Genomic DNA, 15,643 nt, shown 5'->3' on the forward strand with positions numbered 1-15,643 from the left:
TCTAGGCCTTTTCATCCTTCTGCTTCAAAAAGTGAGGAAGGAGATTAGAGACCTACCTATCCCCTCTCCAGTCCTTGGAACTGGGTCAGGGATTCCAAGACACATGCAGTGAAAGCCCTTGGAACCTTAGAACACGGTGAGAAATTCCAGGAGCACGGAAGTCAGCGGGCATCTCCTGGAGACAGGCAGACATTTGGCCTCAGTGGCCATGCCCAAAGTCATGAAGGATGTTGTGCACCCCTTGAGGGGAGAGGAGCCTAGCATGGCGAGAGCTGTGGTTCGCAGCGTGGGAGGCTTTACCCTGGGCTTGTCTTTGGCCACGGCCTACGGGCTTCTGGAGCTACTGGTGGAAGGGCACAGCCCCTGGGGCTGCCTGGTGGGCACCCTCACTTTGGCCGCCTTCCTTAGCCTGGGCATGGGATTCTCCCGCCAGGTCCGAGCCACTGTCCTCCTGCTGCTGCCCCAGGCCTTCTCCAGTGAGCTTGGCACCCAGGGCTAGGGGGCGGGTCCTGGAGCTGGTGCTGGGGCAGGAGAGATGCTATGGGAGAGGCAGAGGTTAAGGGAAATATTCTGAAGGCTTAAGTGAAATATTCTGAAGGGACTTGCTGCCGTGTTTGGGGCTGGGTTCTTGGTTCTAACGGAGCTGTCGCCCACAGGGCAGGGCCGGACACTACTGTTGGTGGCTGCCTTTGGGTTGGTGCTTCAAGGTCCTTGTGCCAACACTCTACGCAACTTCACCCGAGCTAGCGAGGCTGTAGCCTGTGGGGCAGAGCTGGCCCTGAACCAGACCGCCGAAGTGCTACAGCGGGCCAAGCAGCCCCTTGTCAGTAAGTCCCCCACCTCCACCACTGTCTCCCACACGTCCTCCTTGCCCCCCTCATCCTGCATGTTCTATAGTCCTTTGGCCTCCTTCTCTGCTGGTGCTAATTGCAGAGCATCTGGGCCTGGAAGGGACTCCGGGCACAGCTAAACCCTCTCTCCTTGCTCTCTGGCCTCCTCCACTCCCAGATTAACTATCTCCCAGGCCCCAGAATCCAGGCTCCCCACCTCTGGTACGGTGGCCTCCTCTCCACTCCCTGCTTAAGGGGCAATGTTGAGAACTAGTCCCTAAAGGAGGAGACTCCACAGTGCCTCTGTCTCTCACCCATCAGGTGCCCTGAACAAGATTAAAGCTATTGCCCAAAAGACCAAAGAGGTGGCTGACCGGGTCCGCAAGTTCTTTCGGTCAATCATGGATGGTGTGAAACACATAGGTAAGCACATTAGCATGTCTACTCCTGGGGACTCAAAATGCACCCAGTCTTGGCCAGGTGCGGTGGCTCACACCTGTAATCCCAGCACTTTGGGAGGCCGAGGTGGGAGGATTGGTTGAGCCCAGGAGTTTGAGACCAGCCTTGGCAACATGGCAAGACCCCATCTCTATAAAAAAATAAAAAATAAAACTAGCAGATGTAATGGTGCATGTCTGTAGTCCCAGCTACTGGGGAGGCTGTAGTGGAAGGATCTTTTGAACCCAGGGGTTTGAGGCTGCAGTGAGCTATGATCGTGCCACTGCACTCCAATCCAGCCTGGGCAACAGAGTGAGACTTCATCTCTAACGAAAAAAAAAGGGGGGACCAGGTGTGGTGGCTCATGCCTGTAATCCCAGCACTTTGGGAGGCCAAGGCAGGCAGATCAGAAGGTCAGGAGATCGAGACCATCCTGGCTAACATGGTGACAACCCATCTCTACAAAAAATACAAAAACTTAGCCAGACATGGTGGCACGCGCCTGTAGTCCCAGCTACTCAGGAGGCTGAGGTAGGAGAATCACTTGAGCCTGCGAGGCAGAGGTTGCAGTGAGCTGAGACTGTGCCATTGTACTCTGGCCTGGGCGACAGAGTGAAACTCTGTCTCAAAAAAAAAAAAAAAAAAGGCTGGGTGAGGTGGCTCACGCCTATAATCCCAGCACTTTGGGAGGCTGAGGCAGGTGGATCACCTGAGGTCAGGAGTTTGAGACCAGCCTGGCCAACATGTCGAAACCTCATCTCTACTAAAAATACAAAAATTAGCTAGGCGTGGTGGCATATGCCTATAATCCTAGCTATTAGGGAGTCTGAGGCGAGAGAATCGCTTGAACCCAGGAGGCGGAGGTTACAACGAGCCGAGATCACTCCATTGTATTCTAGCCTGGGCAACAAGAGCGAAACTCCATCTAAAAAAAAAAAATTTCAGTCTCCTCACCTGTATCCCTGTCCAGGGCTTTTCAGGCCCCTCCTGGGTGGGGGCTAGTGCTCACTGGACACAGCACAGCCAGGTCCCTGACCACAGGCCTCTCCAACCCTGGGTGCTGTGGTATTGTTCCCCAAACCTCTGAGAAGAGGCTGTAGGATTCCAGCCCTGGGTGCCAACCCTGCAACTGTCCCCAGCCAGGGCTCTCCGGAATGTATGGCAGTGGCTCCTGCACATCGGGGATGTGTGCAACTCGGAACTGGGCAACCCTTACCTGAAGTGTGCACGGGTTTTTGATGATGCCAAGGACAGCTGCATGATGGTCATACCACAAGCCTACCATCTGTGTTACGTGCTCATGCCCTTCAAACTGGCGCTCTGTGGACTTGCCAGCCGTGAGAAAACCAGGGCATGCCAGCAGGGAGGAGCCTATGTGTGGTGGGGCGGGGTGGAAATGTGGGGGTCAGTTGGGAGGACAGGCCCAGGAGGACCACTGGGGGCAACAGAGAGGAATAAGCTTGGTGGGACCAGTATTGGGGGTGGGGGTGGGCAGTAGGGAGGGACTGGTGTTGGGAGAGAGGGGTGACAGGGATGTGCTACAAGGTTTTGAGCAAATGTGGAGGCCAATAGGAAAATCGAAAAGAGGCCCTGTGAGAAGAGGTCTCCAGAGGTGGGGGGCAGGCCTGGCTGTGCTCCTCCTTCGGACACTCAGCAGACTCCACCCATCAGTGGTCCAGGTGTTCTGCGTCATCCCTAAGTACATTCAGCCCTTCTTGCGCCAGACCATCGGCACCCGTGAGTGACCCCCTCCTGCCACACGTGGTGCTCCCTAGTGGTCTCCCTCCCTCATCCCAGTGTGGCCATGGCCAGCCCCCAGTGCTCCCAGCCCATAAAGGAGAACGTAAGAGAAAGAAAGGGGCTCAAGAGATCACCCAGGCCCATATCCATGCTGTACAAATACAGATCAGGAGGTCCAGCGAAGGGCCAGTGCCTCACCACAGCCTGCCGTGAGAGCAGGAGCTGGAAACAGAACCAGGGCCTCCTGTCCACACTCAGGTCCATACTCAAGTCATCAAGATCATTCCTTAGGGGCATCTGTTGCATGCCTTCTGTTATGCTGGGAGCTGAGCATGTGGTGGCGATGGCCATATGTGGAGGCTTTGTCGCCTCCTCAGTCCACCTTGACCCAAACACTGGGGGTTCCCAGCTGGTCTGTGAGCTGCACCCCCTAGGTTGTGCCAGGCCCCTCCCCAGGGCCAGCTCCACCCTCTCCTAACTCTCCTTGCCCACGTCTCCCCTGAACCTGCTGGCCCCAGCTGTGATTCAGTTGCTCAACCGGGTGCGTCAGGAGTTTGAGTTCAACATGACAGCCACCCACCACTTCTCTGTGGATCTCAATGCCTCTCGGAGTCTGTCCCAGGTAGCCATGGACCTCCGCGAGGCTGTCAGCATGAAGCTGCACCGTGTCCGAGAGGCCCTGGCTCTGATGGGGTTCACCACTCCTCTGCTGCTTGTGCTTCTCTACCTCCAGTGAGGCGCTACCGGGTGGCACGGGGCGGGCTGTGCAGGGCCAGGGCTGCAGGGAGCAGCTCATCCCCATGCCGCCCCAGCATCCAGGGAGGCTGAAGTGGGGTTGAAGGGGGGATGCGCTGTGGGGTCTGTCCCGGGGTGGTAAAGGGCCTCATATGTGCTCTACCTCCCCTTCCCAGAGCCCTATTTTACCGGTACTGTTACCTGAACTGGGACCATTATGACAATATCTACATCACCAGCCAATTCCTGCGTATGGAGGCTGTGCGCTCCGCGGCAGGGCTGCCCACAGTGCTACCGCTCAGTGCTCACGAGGCCAGGCGCTACATCCCACCGGGTGAGGACCCTGAGGACAGGGAGAGCCCAGCTCAGGGAGGCCAGGGCTTCCCCCCGCCCCGCTGCCCTGCCCCTAAGCCCCTGCACAGGCAGGGCTCAGGATGGGCTTGGGGCGGGGCCAGAAGAAGGAGACCCAGAGCTTAAGGAACTTTCAGGCTGAGGGAAGACACTGCCCAGTCCTTGGTGAGCCCGCAGTCTGAAAGGAGAACATAGACACCCTTGGAGAAAGTAGCCAGAGACAGGAGAGGCAGATGGTGCTTCTGGGAGCACCCTGGACATCAGGACATCAGGGGATGGACACAGAGCGAGGGACGTCAAGTTGGGAGGGCTTCCCCAGGTGGGCAGGAAGTGCTAATATGGAGGGGGAGGACTGCCTGTGAGGTGGGGAGACAGGTAAGGGGATGGAGGGATGCCCTAGGAGGGAGGGCTCCTGAGACTGGAATGGACCACAGGGCCAGGTGGAGATGATAGGCAGGCCCCTCCCCTCTAGCCACGGAGCCCCCTCCCCTGAAGAGTGTTTTCCATCCTTGCCGGAGTCCTCACAGCTTTTCTTTTCCATATTCCCGATGAGCAGATAGGCCCAAGCCTGATCAGGGGCAGGAGGCCTCTCCAAGAACTGGGGTCTGGTGGACGGGAGAACTGGGGAGCATTCTCCTGACCATCCCACTCCTGCTCAGGCTCCATCTTCTTGTCCCAATGGGAGAAGTTTTTTTACATTCTGGAGACCTTCAACCTTATCCGACACCTCCTCCTCGTGCTGTTCCTAGTCTTCCTAGACTATGCTGTCTTCTGGGTGCTTGACCTGGCCCGGCACCAGCTGCAGGGGGAGATTGTGGCCCGCAGTGAGTGCCTACACGACAGCCTCCTCCCACTCACCCACTGCAGCCCCCTCGACCTGCTCCTGCATCTCCCTGCCTGGTCCCAAGCCTTCTCCTCTTCCCATCCTCAGTCCTGGTGACTGCCTGAATGTCCCCATGTCACTGTTACTCAGCAGCCCCCAAGTGGGCCACTCTTTCAACTCTATCCTCTGCCTAGTAACACCTGTGTCTAGGTCAAGGTTATAGCATACAGAGTAGTTTAAAATGCAAGCTCTAGAGTCAGATTGGCCGGGGTTCAAATCCCAGCTCTGTCCTTTATTAGGTGGTGACTTTATTAGTAGGCAAGTTTTTTTTTTTTTTTTTTTTTTTTTTTTTTTTGAGACGGAGTCTCGCTCTGTCGCCCAGGCTGGAGTGCAGTGGCCTGATCTCAGCTCACTGCAAGCTCCGCCTCCCGGGTTCACGCCATTCTCCTGCCTCAGCCTCCTGAGTAGCTGGGACCACAGGCGCCCGCCAGCTCGCCCGGCTAGTTTTTTGTACTTTTTAGTAGAGACGGGGTTTCACTGTGTTAGCCAGGATGGTCTCGATCTCCTGACCTTGTGATCCACCCGTCTCGGCCTCCCAAAGTGCTGGGATTACAGGCTTGAGCCACCGCACCCGGCCCTATTAGTAGGCAAGTTGCTTAACCTCTTCAGCTGCAGTTTCCTCTTTTTTTTTTTTTTTTTTTTTGAGACAGAATCTCATTCTGTCACCAGGCTGGAGTGCAGTGGCACCATCTCGGCTCACTGCAACCTCCCAGGTTTAAGCGATTCTCCTGCCTCAGCCTTGTGAGTAGCTGGGACTATAGGCACATGCCACCATGCCCAGCATAGTTTTGTATTTTTAGTAGAGATGGGGTTTCACCATATTGGCCAGGATGGTGTCGATCTCTTGACCTCATGATCTGCCTGCTTTGGCCTCCCAAAGTGCTGGGATTACAGGTGTGAGCCACCATGCTCGGCATTTTTTTTTTTTGAGATGGAGTCTCACTCACTCTGTCACCCAGGCTGGAGTACAGTGGTGCAATCTTGGCTCACTTCAACCTCCGCCTCCCGGGTTCAAGCAATTCTCCTGTCTCAGCCTCCCAAGTAGCGGGGACTACAGGCACATGCCACCATATCCAGTTGTGTTTTTAGTCGAGATGGGGTTTCACCATATTGCTCAGGCTGGTCTCAAACTCCTGACCTCAGGTGATCCACCCACCTCAGCCTTCCAAAGTGTTGGGATTACAGGCGTGAGCCACTGTGCTAGCCCAGTTTCCTCATCTGAACAGTGGAATAATAATGGTAGCAACCTCTCTGGGTCACTGTAAGGAGTAAATTAGATTATGTGTGTTGGGGCCAGGTGGGTGCCTCATGCCTGTAATCCTAGCACAAAAAAAGAGGAAACTGAAGCTGAAGAGGTTAAGCAACTTGCCTAGCAACAAGAGTGAAACTAAGTCTAAAAAAATAATATGAAGAAAAAAATAAAATAAATTAAGTGTGTCAAGTGCCTGGTAAGCCATTAACTGAGAGTGTGAGCCAGCTGCGGTGGCTCATGCCTGTAATCCTAGCACTTTGGTTGCCGGGCGCGGTGGCTCAAGCCTGTAATCCCAGCACTTTGGGAGGCCGAGACGGGCGGATCACGAGGTCAGGAGTTCGAGACCATCCTGACTAACACGGTGAAACCCCGTCTCTACTAAAAAATACAAAAAACGGCCGGGCGCGGTGGCTCAAGCCTGTAATCCCAGCACTTTGGGAGGCCGAGACGGGCGGATCACGAGGTCAGGAGATCGAGACCATCCTGGCTAACACGGTGAAACCCCGTCTCTACTAAAAAATAAAAAAAAAAAAAACTAGCCGGGCGAGGTGGCGGGCGCCTGTAGTCCCAGCTACTTGGGAGGCTGAGACAGGAGAATGGCGTAAACCCGGGAGGTGGAGCTTGCAGTGAGCTGAGATCCGGCCACTGCACTCCAGCCCGGGCGACAGAGCGAGACTCCGTCTCAAAAAAAAAAAAAAAAAAAAAAAAAAAAAAAAATCCTAGCACTTTGGGAGGCTGAGGAAGACAGATCGCCTAAGGTCAGGAGTTCAAGACCAGCATGGCCAACATGGTGAAACCTTGTCTCTACTAAAAATACAAAATAATGAGCCAGGCGTGGTGGTGGGCGCCTGTAATCCCAGCTACTCGGGAGGCTGAGGCTCAAGAATCACTTGAACCTAGGAGGCGGAGGCTGCAGTGAGCTGAGATCACGCCACTGTACTCCAGCCTGGGTTACAGAATGATACCCTGTCTCAAAAAAAAAAAAAAAAAAAAAGTAAAAAACTCCCAAAAAACAAAAACCAAAACCCCAAACCAAACAATAAAGCACTTGGTTAAGTGTCTGCTACACAGTCAGTGCTCAGTCAATAAATGTTTCTGGGGGCCTGACTTGGTGGCTCACACCTGTAATCCTAGCACTTTGGGAGGCTAAGGCAGGCAGATTGCTTGAGCTCAGGAGTTCAAGACCAGCCTGGTCAGCATGGTGAAACCCTGTCTCTCTAAAAAAAAAAAAAAAAAAGAAAAATTAGCCACGCATGGTGGCACGTGCCTATAGTCCCAGCTACTTGGGAGGCTGAGGCAGGAAAATCACTCGAACCTGGGAGGTTGAGGCTACAGTGAGCCAAGATCGCACCACTGCACTGCAGCCTGGGTGACAAAGTGAAACCCTGTCTCAAAAAATAAATTTAATAAATAAATAAATAAATGCTTCTGGGTGGTCATGGAGGCCAGGGGGGTGGACTCACTGACCATTAAGGTCGTCTTAGATGTGGTGGCTTGGATAGGAAGACCAGACACCAGTACCACCTAGCTGGACCATGGGGCCAGTCCTAGGAGCCAGAACTGAGGTCAGGCGCCAGGGCACCATGAGGGTGCCTGAGGCATCAGAGGCCCCCAGCCGAGGGTCTGAGTCATCCTATGACCTGCGCTGCTCCACTTTCCTCATTCCAGAAGGTGTGGGCTTTTCTGCATAGCAACTGCCATGAGTGTCACTCACACAGTGTCTTTGTGCCAGGTCCTGTGTTGGTGTCTATAACCGTGGAAGGGACTGGCTATGCTGGGAATATTTATCGTGACCTGGTGTCAGCATTTGATGTCCTGCAGCAAGGCAACATCAGTATTTTGTCCCGGCGTTGTCTCCTTCGTCCCTCGGAGCCGGACAGCACTGGCTACATAGTCATTGGTATCAACCACACCCTGAGGGCCCTGGGGGAGTGGACACCATGCAGGAAATGAGGGGTGCAGACTGCTGAGGGTGTGGGGGGCATCAGGGGTGGGCTGACACCTGTGCCTGCTGGTGAGGCTGACTGGCTGCTGTGCTCCCAGGCGTCATGTATGGCCTATGCTTCTTCGTCACCCTGTTTGGCAGCTATGTCAGCCGGCTGCGGCGAGTCATCTGTGCCTCCTACTACCCATCCCGGGAGCAGGTGAGGGGTCCAGGGCTGGGAGCTAGGCCCTGCCCCCTCCCCAGGGGGCTTAGCTAGTGGCTGGCTGTTTTGGCTCTGGGAGCTGAATTCCTTCAGCAGCTCCAGCCCTCTCTCCTCTGGTTGAACTCCAAAGCAAATGACCTGGACTGCAGACTTCTGGACCTAAGATGGGGCTGGGAGAAATGGTGCCTCTGGAGTGGGGCTTCCTGAGACAGCATTTACCTCCAAAGTTTTGTTAAAATCACAGGGGTGTTGGGGGGGTGGGGAATGAGAGATGGGGGAGAGTTGGAGAGTGGAGCTGGTGCCATGGCTCACACCCGTAATCCCAGCACTTTGGAAGGCCGAGGCAGGAAGACTGGTTGAGGCAAGGAGTTAGAGACCGTTTGGGCAACAAAGTGAGCCTCTGTCTCTATTAAAAAAAAAAAAAGAAAAGAAAAGGAAAAAAAACCCGCCAGGCATGGTGGTGTGTGCCTATAGTCCCAGCTACTAGGGAGGATCGCTTGAGCCCAGGAGTTCAAGGCTGTAATGAGCTATGATTGCACCACTGCACTCCAGCCTGGCAATGGAGTGAGACCCTGTCTCAGCAAAACAAAACAAAAACCATGGTGGGGGCAGTGTTGGCATGTTGAGGTATAATTAAAAACTCACCATCGGGGCCAGGCACGGTGGCTCACGCCTGTAATCCCAGCACTTTAGGAGGCTGAGGCGGGCAGATCACAAGGTCAAGAGATCGAGACCATCCTGGTCAACATGGTGAAACCCTGTCTCTACTAAAAGTACAAAAATTAGCTGGGCGTGGTTGCGCGTGCCTGTTGTCCCAGCTACTCGGGAGGCTGAGGCAGGAGAATCACTTGAACCCGGAAGGTGGAGGTTGCAGTGAGCAGAGATTGCGCCACTGCACTCCAGTCTGGCCATAGAGCAAGACTCCATCTCAAAAAACAAAACAAAACAAACAAACAAAAAACCCTCACCATTGGTTTACTCATTTACTAATCATTTACTGAGCATCTACTATATTCCCCTATCTCTATGCTGGTCTCCAAGGATGCCGAGATGAACCAGACACAGTCTGGAGCTCACAGACTTGAGGCAGGCCAGACAAGCTTTTTTTCCTTTCCTTTTTTTTTTTTTTTTTTTTTTTTAAGACGGAGTTTCGCTCTTGTTGCCTAGGGTGTAGTGCAAAGGCACGATCTCAGCTCACCGCACCTTCCACCTCCCAGGTTCAAGTGATTCTCTTGCCTCAGCCTCCCGAGTAACTGGTGGAGGCATGTGCCACCACCCCAGCTAATTTTGTATTTTTAGTAGAGACAGCGTTTCTCCATGTTGGTCAGGCAGGTCTTGAACTCCCGACCTCAGGTGATCCTGAGGTCACCTTTTAACAAGCTTTTAACAAGACATTGTAATTTAAAAAGCACTTTTATTTAGGAATGAATAAAAGTGTTATGGAAAACCAGAGGAGACAGTGGTAACTCCACCTGGGCAAGTCCAGAAGACTTCCCAGAGGAAAGGGCATTTGAGCCAAACTTAGAGGGATTCATAGGAGTTGGACAGAAGGAAAAGGTAGGGAGTGGAGATGGGCGCAGAGGGCATTCCAGGCACACAAAACAGGGTCAAGTGGGACCCCATCCCTGATCTCCCCGCACCAGGAGAGGATCTCCTACCTGTACAACATACTTCTGAGCCGCCGAACCAATCTGTTGGCTGCCCTGCACCGATCAGTGAGGCGGCGGGCGGCTGACCAGGGCCACAGAAGTGCCTTCCTAGTGCTGGCCAGTCGGTGAGGCCACTGTCTTTCCTATAGGGGTGGGGCAAGGGGGAAAGAAAAAGAGCCAGGAGTCGGAATGGATTTCTGTCCTCTCTAAGTGTCAAGAGATTTGGTTGAAGAGGATGCCCATTGCATGCCCTTAACGCCGTGAGAGATGGGAATTCTTAGGGGTGAGGAGTGAAGGGAGGAAGGAAGGCAGAGCCATGGAGCGGTTGCTGCTGAAGTCAGAGGGATGGAGGATGTACTGCAGGAAGTCAGAAAGTCCTCCCTGCCATTTGGAGGTTGGTGCTGGAGTGGGGAAGCTTAAGCTGGCTGGTCTGGCCTGCTTAGTGTCTGTGACCCCTTTCTTAGGTGCCCTTGCCTAGGTCCATTTGTCAGCCACTTTTGGCTGCATCAGGCCTACTGCCTGGGCTGTGGGCAGCCCCAGGATGAGGGAGACATGGAGAACATTGTGTCCTGCAGTACCCCGGGCTGCCAAGGTGAGACCCGCTGGGGCATGTGCCTCTCGCTGCTCAGACTTACCCCACTTGCATATGACAATCCACTGTGGTCCTTCCTTGATGGACTTCTCTTGTACCTCACCTTTTGTGCCCCTCCCTTCACTACTATGCATGTTCTCATTTACACAGAGCCCTCAGGTAGCTCATTTTCTCCATGCTTGCCTTTATTTTCCTGGGTATTTATGAATAGGATTTATGTGCAAGTGACGTTGCAGCAGTTCCCTAGTATGCACCCCTTGACAAGGATGGTTCCTCCAGGGGTGTGAGGGGAGGCAGGGGCTGGCAGCCAGGAAGCACAGAGGGTGGGTGGGTGAGCTCGGGTTCACCTCCATTCCCCCTGGCCTCCGCCAGGTCTCTACTGCCTCACTTGCTTCCGCCTCCTGGACAATACCTGCTCTGTGTGTGCATCTCCCCTCTCCTACCAGGGGGACCTAGACCTGGAGCTGTGAGTCTTTCAGTGACATGGGGTGGCTGGAGTCTGTGGGGGCAGTGGAAGTAGCCACCCTTCTCCCAGGATGTCTGCGGGCCACTGAGATGAGAGTCTTCTCCAGGGACTCCAGCGATGAGGAGGGCCCTCAGCTATGGCTGGCTGCAGCTCAATGGAAGGACCCTGAGCAGGCATGGTTACAGCAGCAAACGCCCCAAGAAGTGCTCGGCAGGAGCCTCTCAGTGGAGTCCACTTCCGAGTCCAGGTGAGCAGGAAGCAGGAGTTGGCACCTGGGAATTGTGAGGCCTAAGCAGGTTCTGTTCCATTTACAAAGGCCTTCCTGAGTGTCTGGACCTTTGCCAGGGCTTGAGAGAGACATGAGGGGAGGGGAAGTAACTGAGGTTTGCCAAGCGGCTGCTCTGTGTTAGCACCGTGGCCCTGGAGGAGCTCACCATGCCCTTGGGGAGAGTGACATCGAATAGATAACAGGGTGGACAGTACCCTGATAAAGGAGTGAAGTACACTCTGGACAGCACAGAGGACACAACAGCCAATTTGGGAAAAGGGGCATATTAATGAAGGCTTCATAGAAGAGGTGATAAATGAGCTGGATTTTTGTTTTGTTTTGTTTTGTTTTGAGACAGGGTCTCACTCTGTCACCCAGGCTGGAATGCAGTGGCGCAATCCCAGTTTACTGCAACCTCAACCTCCTGGGCTCAAGTGATCCTCCCACCTCAGTCTCCTGGGTAGCTGGGACATCAGGCACACCACCATGCCTGGCTTATTATTATTTTATTATTATTATTATTTTGTAGAGACGGGGGTCTCACTATGTTGCCCAGGCTCGTCTCGAAACTCCTGAGCTCAAACCATCCTCTCACCTTGGCCTTCCAAAGTGCTGGGATTATGGGATTATAGGCATGAGCCATGGTGCCTGGCCATGGGCTGGATTTTGGGTGCAACTTGGTGGTTTGTTAGGCTGAGAAGTAGAGGAAAGCATTCCAAGGGGAGGCCTGTGTGGGTTTGGAGAATGTGAGGCATTCAGAAGGGTAGAGCCCAAGGGATGGGTGTGACTGGGTAGAGACCTCAGAGAATGCTGGGAGATGAGGTTGGAAGTCAAGGTGGGAAGAGAGGGGCAAGAACCTTAACTTGTCATTTGAAAAGCTTAGGTTGGAAAGTGATATGCTCATATTTGTCTTTTAAGACCATAAACGAAGAAGGCAGAGTGGAGGTTGGGCAGGAGCAGGGAGGTCAGAGAGGAGCTTGTCTTAGTCTAGGAGTTCGTGATGGCCTCAGGACTGAGGTGCTGAGTGTGACTGGGATTTCTATGCTTGGGCCTGGGCAGGTGTTAGGGCAGGAAGATAAACAGGTTCTGGTGAAAGACGACTGGCCCAGTTTGAGATCTTTGAGGTGTCTGTAGGGCATCCAGCTGGAGATGCCCAGGGGGGTAGTTAGAAAAGGGCAGGGCTCCGGGCTGGAGGTATATTTTTGGGGGGTGGCTGAGCTAGAGACTGTAAGAGAGAGGATGAGCTAGATCATCCTGGCAGAGGGCATGGCGGGAGAGTGGGAGGGGACAGGGAGGGGAGAGGCTCAAGAAAGCAGGAGAGGCAAACTTATGAAATCAAGTGGGGGGATGGGCACAGTGGCTCACACCTGTAATTTCAGCAATTTGGGAGGCCCAGGTGGGCCGATCTCTTGAGTCCAGGAGTTTGAGACCAGCCTGGGCAACATGGCAAAATCCCATCTCTACTAAAAATACAAAAACTTGGCAGGGCAGGGTGGCTCACGCCTGTAATCCCAGCACTTTGGGAGGCTGAGGCGGGAGGATCACTTAAGGTCAGGAGTTCAAGACCAGCCTGGCTAACATAGTGAAACCCCATCTCTACTAAAACTACAAAAATCAGCCAGGCATGGTGGCACACACCTGTAGTCCCAGCTACTCAGGAGGCTGAGGCAGGAGAATTGCTTGAACCTGGGAGGCAGAAGTTGCATTGAGCTGACTGTGCCACTGCATTTTAGCCTGGGCGACAGAGGGAGGATTGGTCTCAATAAATAAATAAATAAATAAGTAATAATATAAAAATTAGCTGGACATGGTGACATACATCTTTAGTCCCAGCTACTAAGGAGGCTAAGGTGGGAGGGATCACTGAGCCAGGGAGGCCGAGACTGCAGTGAGCCAAGATTGTGCCACTGTACTCCAGCCTGGACAATAGTACAAGACCTAGTCTTGAAAAATGAGAAGATTAAAAAAAAAAATAGAAATCAAGTAGGATCATGTGAAGACAGGTGACAGGCAGTTAGGAAATCACTGGAGTGGCTTGTGGGAATGTTTTTCATGGCATCGGGAAGACCAAAACTGGATCTGTCATGATGGGTTGAGGGCTGTCAGGTAAAGAAGACTCAGAAAGGCTGGGCACGGTGGCTCACACCTATAATCCTAGCACTTTGGGAGGCTGAGGCAGGTGGATCACTTGAGGTCAGGAGTTTGAGACCAGCCTGGCCAACATGGTAAAACCTTGTCTCTACTAAAAATACAAAAAATTAGGCATGGTGGCAGGCGCCTGTAATCCCAGCTACTTGGGAGGCTGAGGCAGGAGAATCACTTGAACCCAGGAGGCGGAAGTTGCAGTGAGCCGAGATCGCGCCACTGCACTCCAGCCTGGGTGACAGAGAGAGACTCCGTCTCTAAATACATACATACGTACATACATACATACATACATACATGCAAAATAAAAGGACTCAGAAATATGGTATGTGGCTCCTGCATCACTGTTGCCAGGAGTTTGATAATGCTTTTCATCTAATGAGTGCTGTAGTTTGAAAAAATGTAAGCTTGATGGTGAAGAGAAAGACAGAGTTAGCTTCACAGAGCAAGAAAGTAGCTTGAAGGGGAGTCAGCACTAAAAGCGTTTTCTAGATCTAAGGACAGGAAGATTTGAGCATTTAGGCAGTGTAAAAGAGCATTGGGGAGGGAGGTTTGGGTTCCAGGGCCAGGTGGACCAGGTGGCCTGCCTTAGAAAGGAGCAGGCTGGCAGAGGCAGAGGGTAGAGTATACTTTCCCCTGAGCAGCTGAGCCCACTCCAGCCTGGAGGCCTTGCTTCTCTCTGGGGAAGAGGAGGCAAGAGCACCTGCTGAGAGAGCAGAGCAGGCGGCTGGGAGTGGAATGAAGATTTCAAGGAGTGGGTGGTAGAGGTTGAAAGAACTACTGTGGCAAGTGTGCAAAGAAGCCGACTGGGGAGGTTAAGGGATTTCCAGGTAGCGTCAAAGGCCCAGATGATGCTGGAAGCCGTAACCTGTAATGATTGCTCCAGTGCGCTTGGTTATGTGATTTTCTCTGGCATGTGTGGTAGCCATGAATAGGATTCACGGGTGGAGGGCTTTTTCTGGGCAGGTCAGGAGGACAAGATGGAGTGAGAATTGAGGTGTCTTTGGTAAGAGTGTCTAAGATGACTGGTGAAGAGGAGGGGCTAAGGTCCCTGGGGGCAGCCCATGGTCTCTGTCTTGATGACGTGTTAGAACAGGGGCAGTGGCCAGGAGGGAGAGCTGCCTGAACAGGAGGGGCTCAGAGAGGGGGCCATGGCCAGGGAAGAACTCTGGAATGAATCCAGTGAAGGGCCAAGGCTGAGGAGGACGTCTGAGTGGGAACAGAGATGACAGTCAATAGGACCAAGGAGGTTAGGGATTGAGAGGCCAGAGAATTGGATGGGTCCTCTAACGAGGAGGTTGTAGGACCATACAAACAGCAGGAGTCCAGAGCCGGCATCTTAAACAGATGTGGCAGGTGTCTGGCAGGCCTAAGGAGACAGCCACAGCACTGGTTGTATAGCTGTCATGGCAGCCAGGGGCTTTGCAAAAATCACTAGGGGCCAGCTGGGTTTGAGAAGGTTAAGCTACCTCCTCTTGGGAGGACTGCAAATAAAACTGTCCAGTGGGCACATTCCAGTGTGAATGGGACGGTGGAGGTCGTGATGAGTCGAGAGGTTGAAGGGGAAGCAAAGCTTTCTTTTCAGAGGTTCTAGAGGGCCCAGTGAAAGGATAAACTGGGTCAGCAGAGGGGACAGCTTGAGCCTTGAGCAGGTGTGATCACTGAGGTCACTAGTGGTTCCGCCCTTCCTAGCCATGTGGCCTCAGGCAAGTCACTGCCCCCGCTCAGCATCAGCCTAAAATCAGAAAATATCTACAGCCATGGGCTGGTATGCCTCGTGGGTCTGAGAGAGCAGGAGTTCCTCATAAAGAACAGGAGCTGGATCTGAACAGATGGGGCAGGGCAGGGGGCAGGGATGCACCTGTGAAGACAGAAGGTGGGTGATCCAGCCACACCCTTCCTCTCCTCACTAGTGACCTGGATGAGGAGAAGGGGCCTCAGCAGAGGAAGCACGGGCAGCAGCCCTTACCTGAAGCCCATCAGCCTATTAGCATTCTCACCAGCCCTGAGCCCCACAGACCACCTGAGACATCCTCCGCCCCCAAAGCAGCCCCCACTCCAGCTTCAGAACCCTCAGTCCCTCTCGCACCTCCCTCTCCTCCTGATCCTTCCCACCTACCCCACAAATAAACCAAAAGTGGACACAA

General features: G+C 53.5%; 1 protein-coding gene across 1 annotated transcript; it reads left to right on the forward strand.

Annotated features, from left to right (window-relative positions):
- Nucleotides 1-208: 208 nt before the first annotated feature.
- On the forward strand, nt 209-15,643 carry DCST2 (DC-STAMP domain containing 2). The gene is made up of 15 exons (XM_005541632.5): nt 209-476; nt 657-827; nt 1,152-1,253; nt 2,408-2,605; nt 2,940-3,005; nt 3,527-3,740; nt 3,920-4,077; nt 4,754-4,918; nt 7,962-8,129; nt 8,273-8,373; nt 10,020-10,150; nt 10,490-10,617; nt 10,990-11,083; nt 11,190-11,330; nt 15,410-15,643. The coding sequence occupies exons 1-15, from the start codon at nt 209-211 to the stop codon at nt 15,624-15,626; spliced, it is 2,322 nt and encodes a 773-aa protein (XP_005541689.3). The 3' UTR covers nt 15,627-15,643.

This window comes from Macaca fascicularis, chromosome 1 (assembly GCF_037993035.2).
Source record: "Macaca fascicularis isolate 582-1 chromosome 1, T2T-MFA8v1.1".
NCBI lineage: Eukaryota > Metazoa > Chordata > Mammalia > Primates > Cercopithecidae > Macaca > Macaca fascicularis.

Bases quoted from the DNA above. Each gene is read 5' to 3' on its own strand.
- DCST2 (XM_005541632.5), top strand. From the start codon at position 209: ATGCCCAAAGTCATGAAGGATGTTGTGCACCCCTTGAGGGGAGAGGAG. The intron at 8,130-8,272 runs GTATCAACCACA...CTGTGCTCCCAG, and splicing joins CACTGGCTACATAGTCATTG to GCGTCATGTATGGCCTATGC. The intron at 11,331-15,409 runs GTGAGCAGGAAG...TCTCCTCACTAG, and splicing joins GAGTCCACTTCCGAGTCCAG to TGACCTGGATGAGGAGAAGG.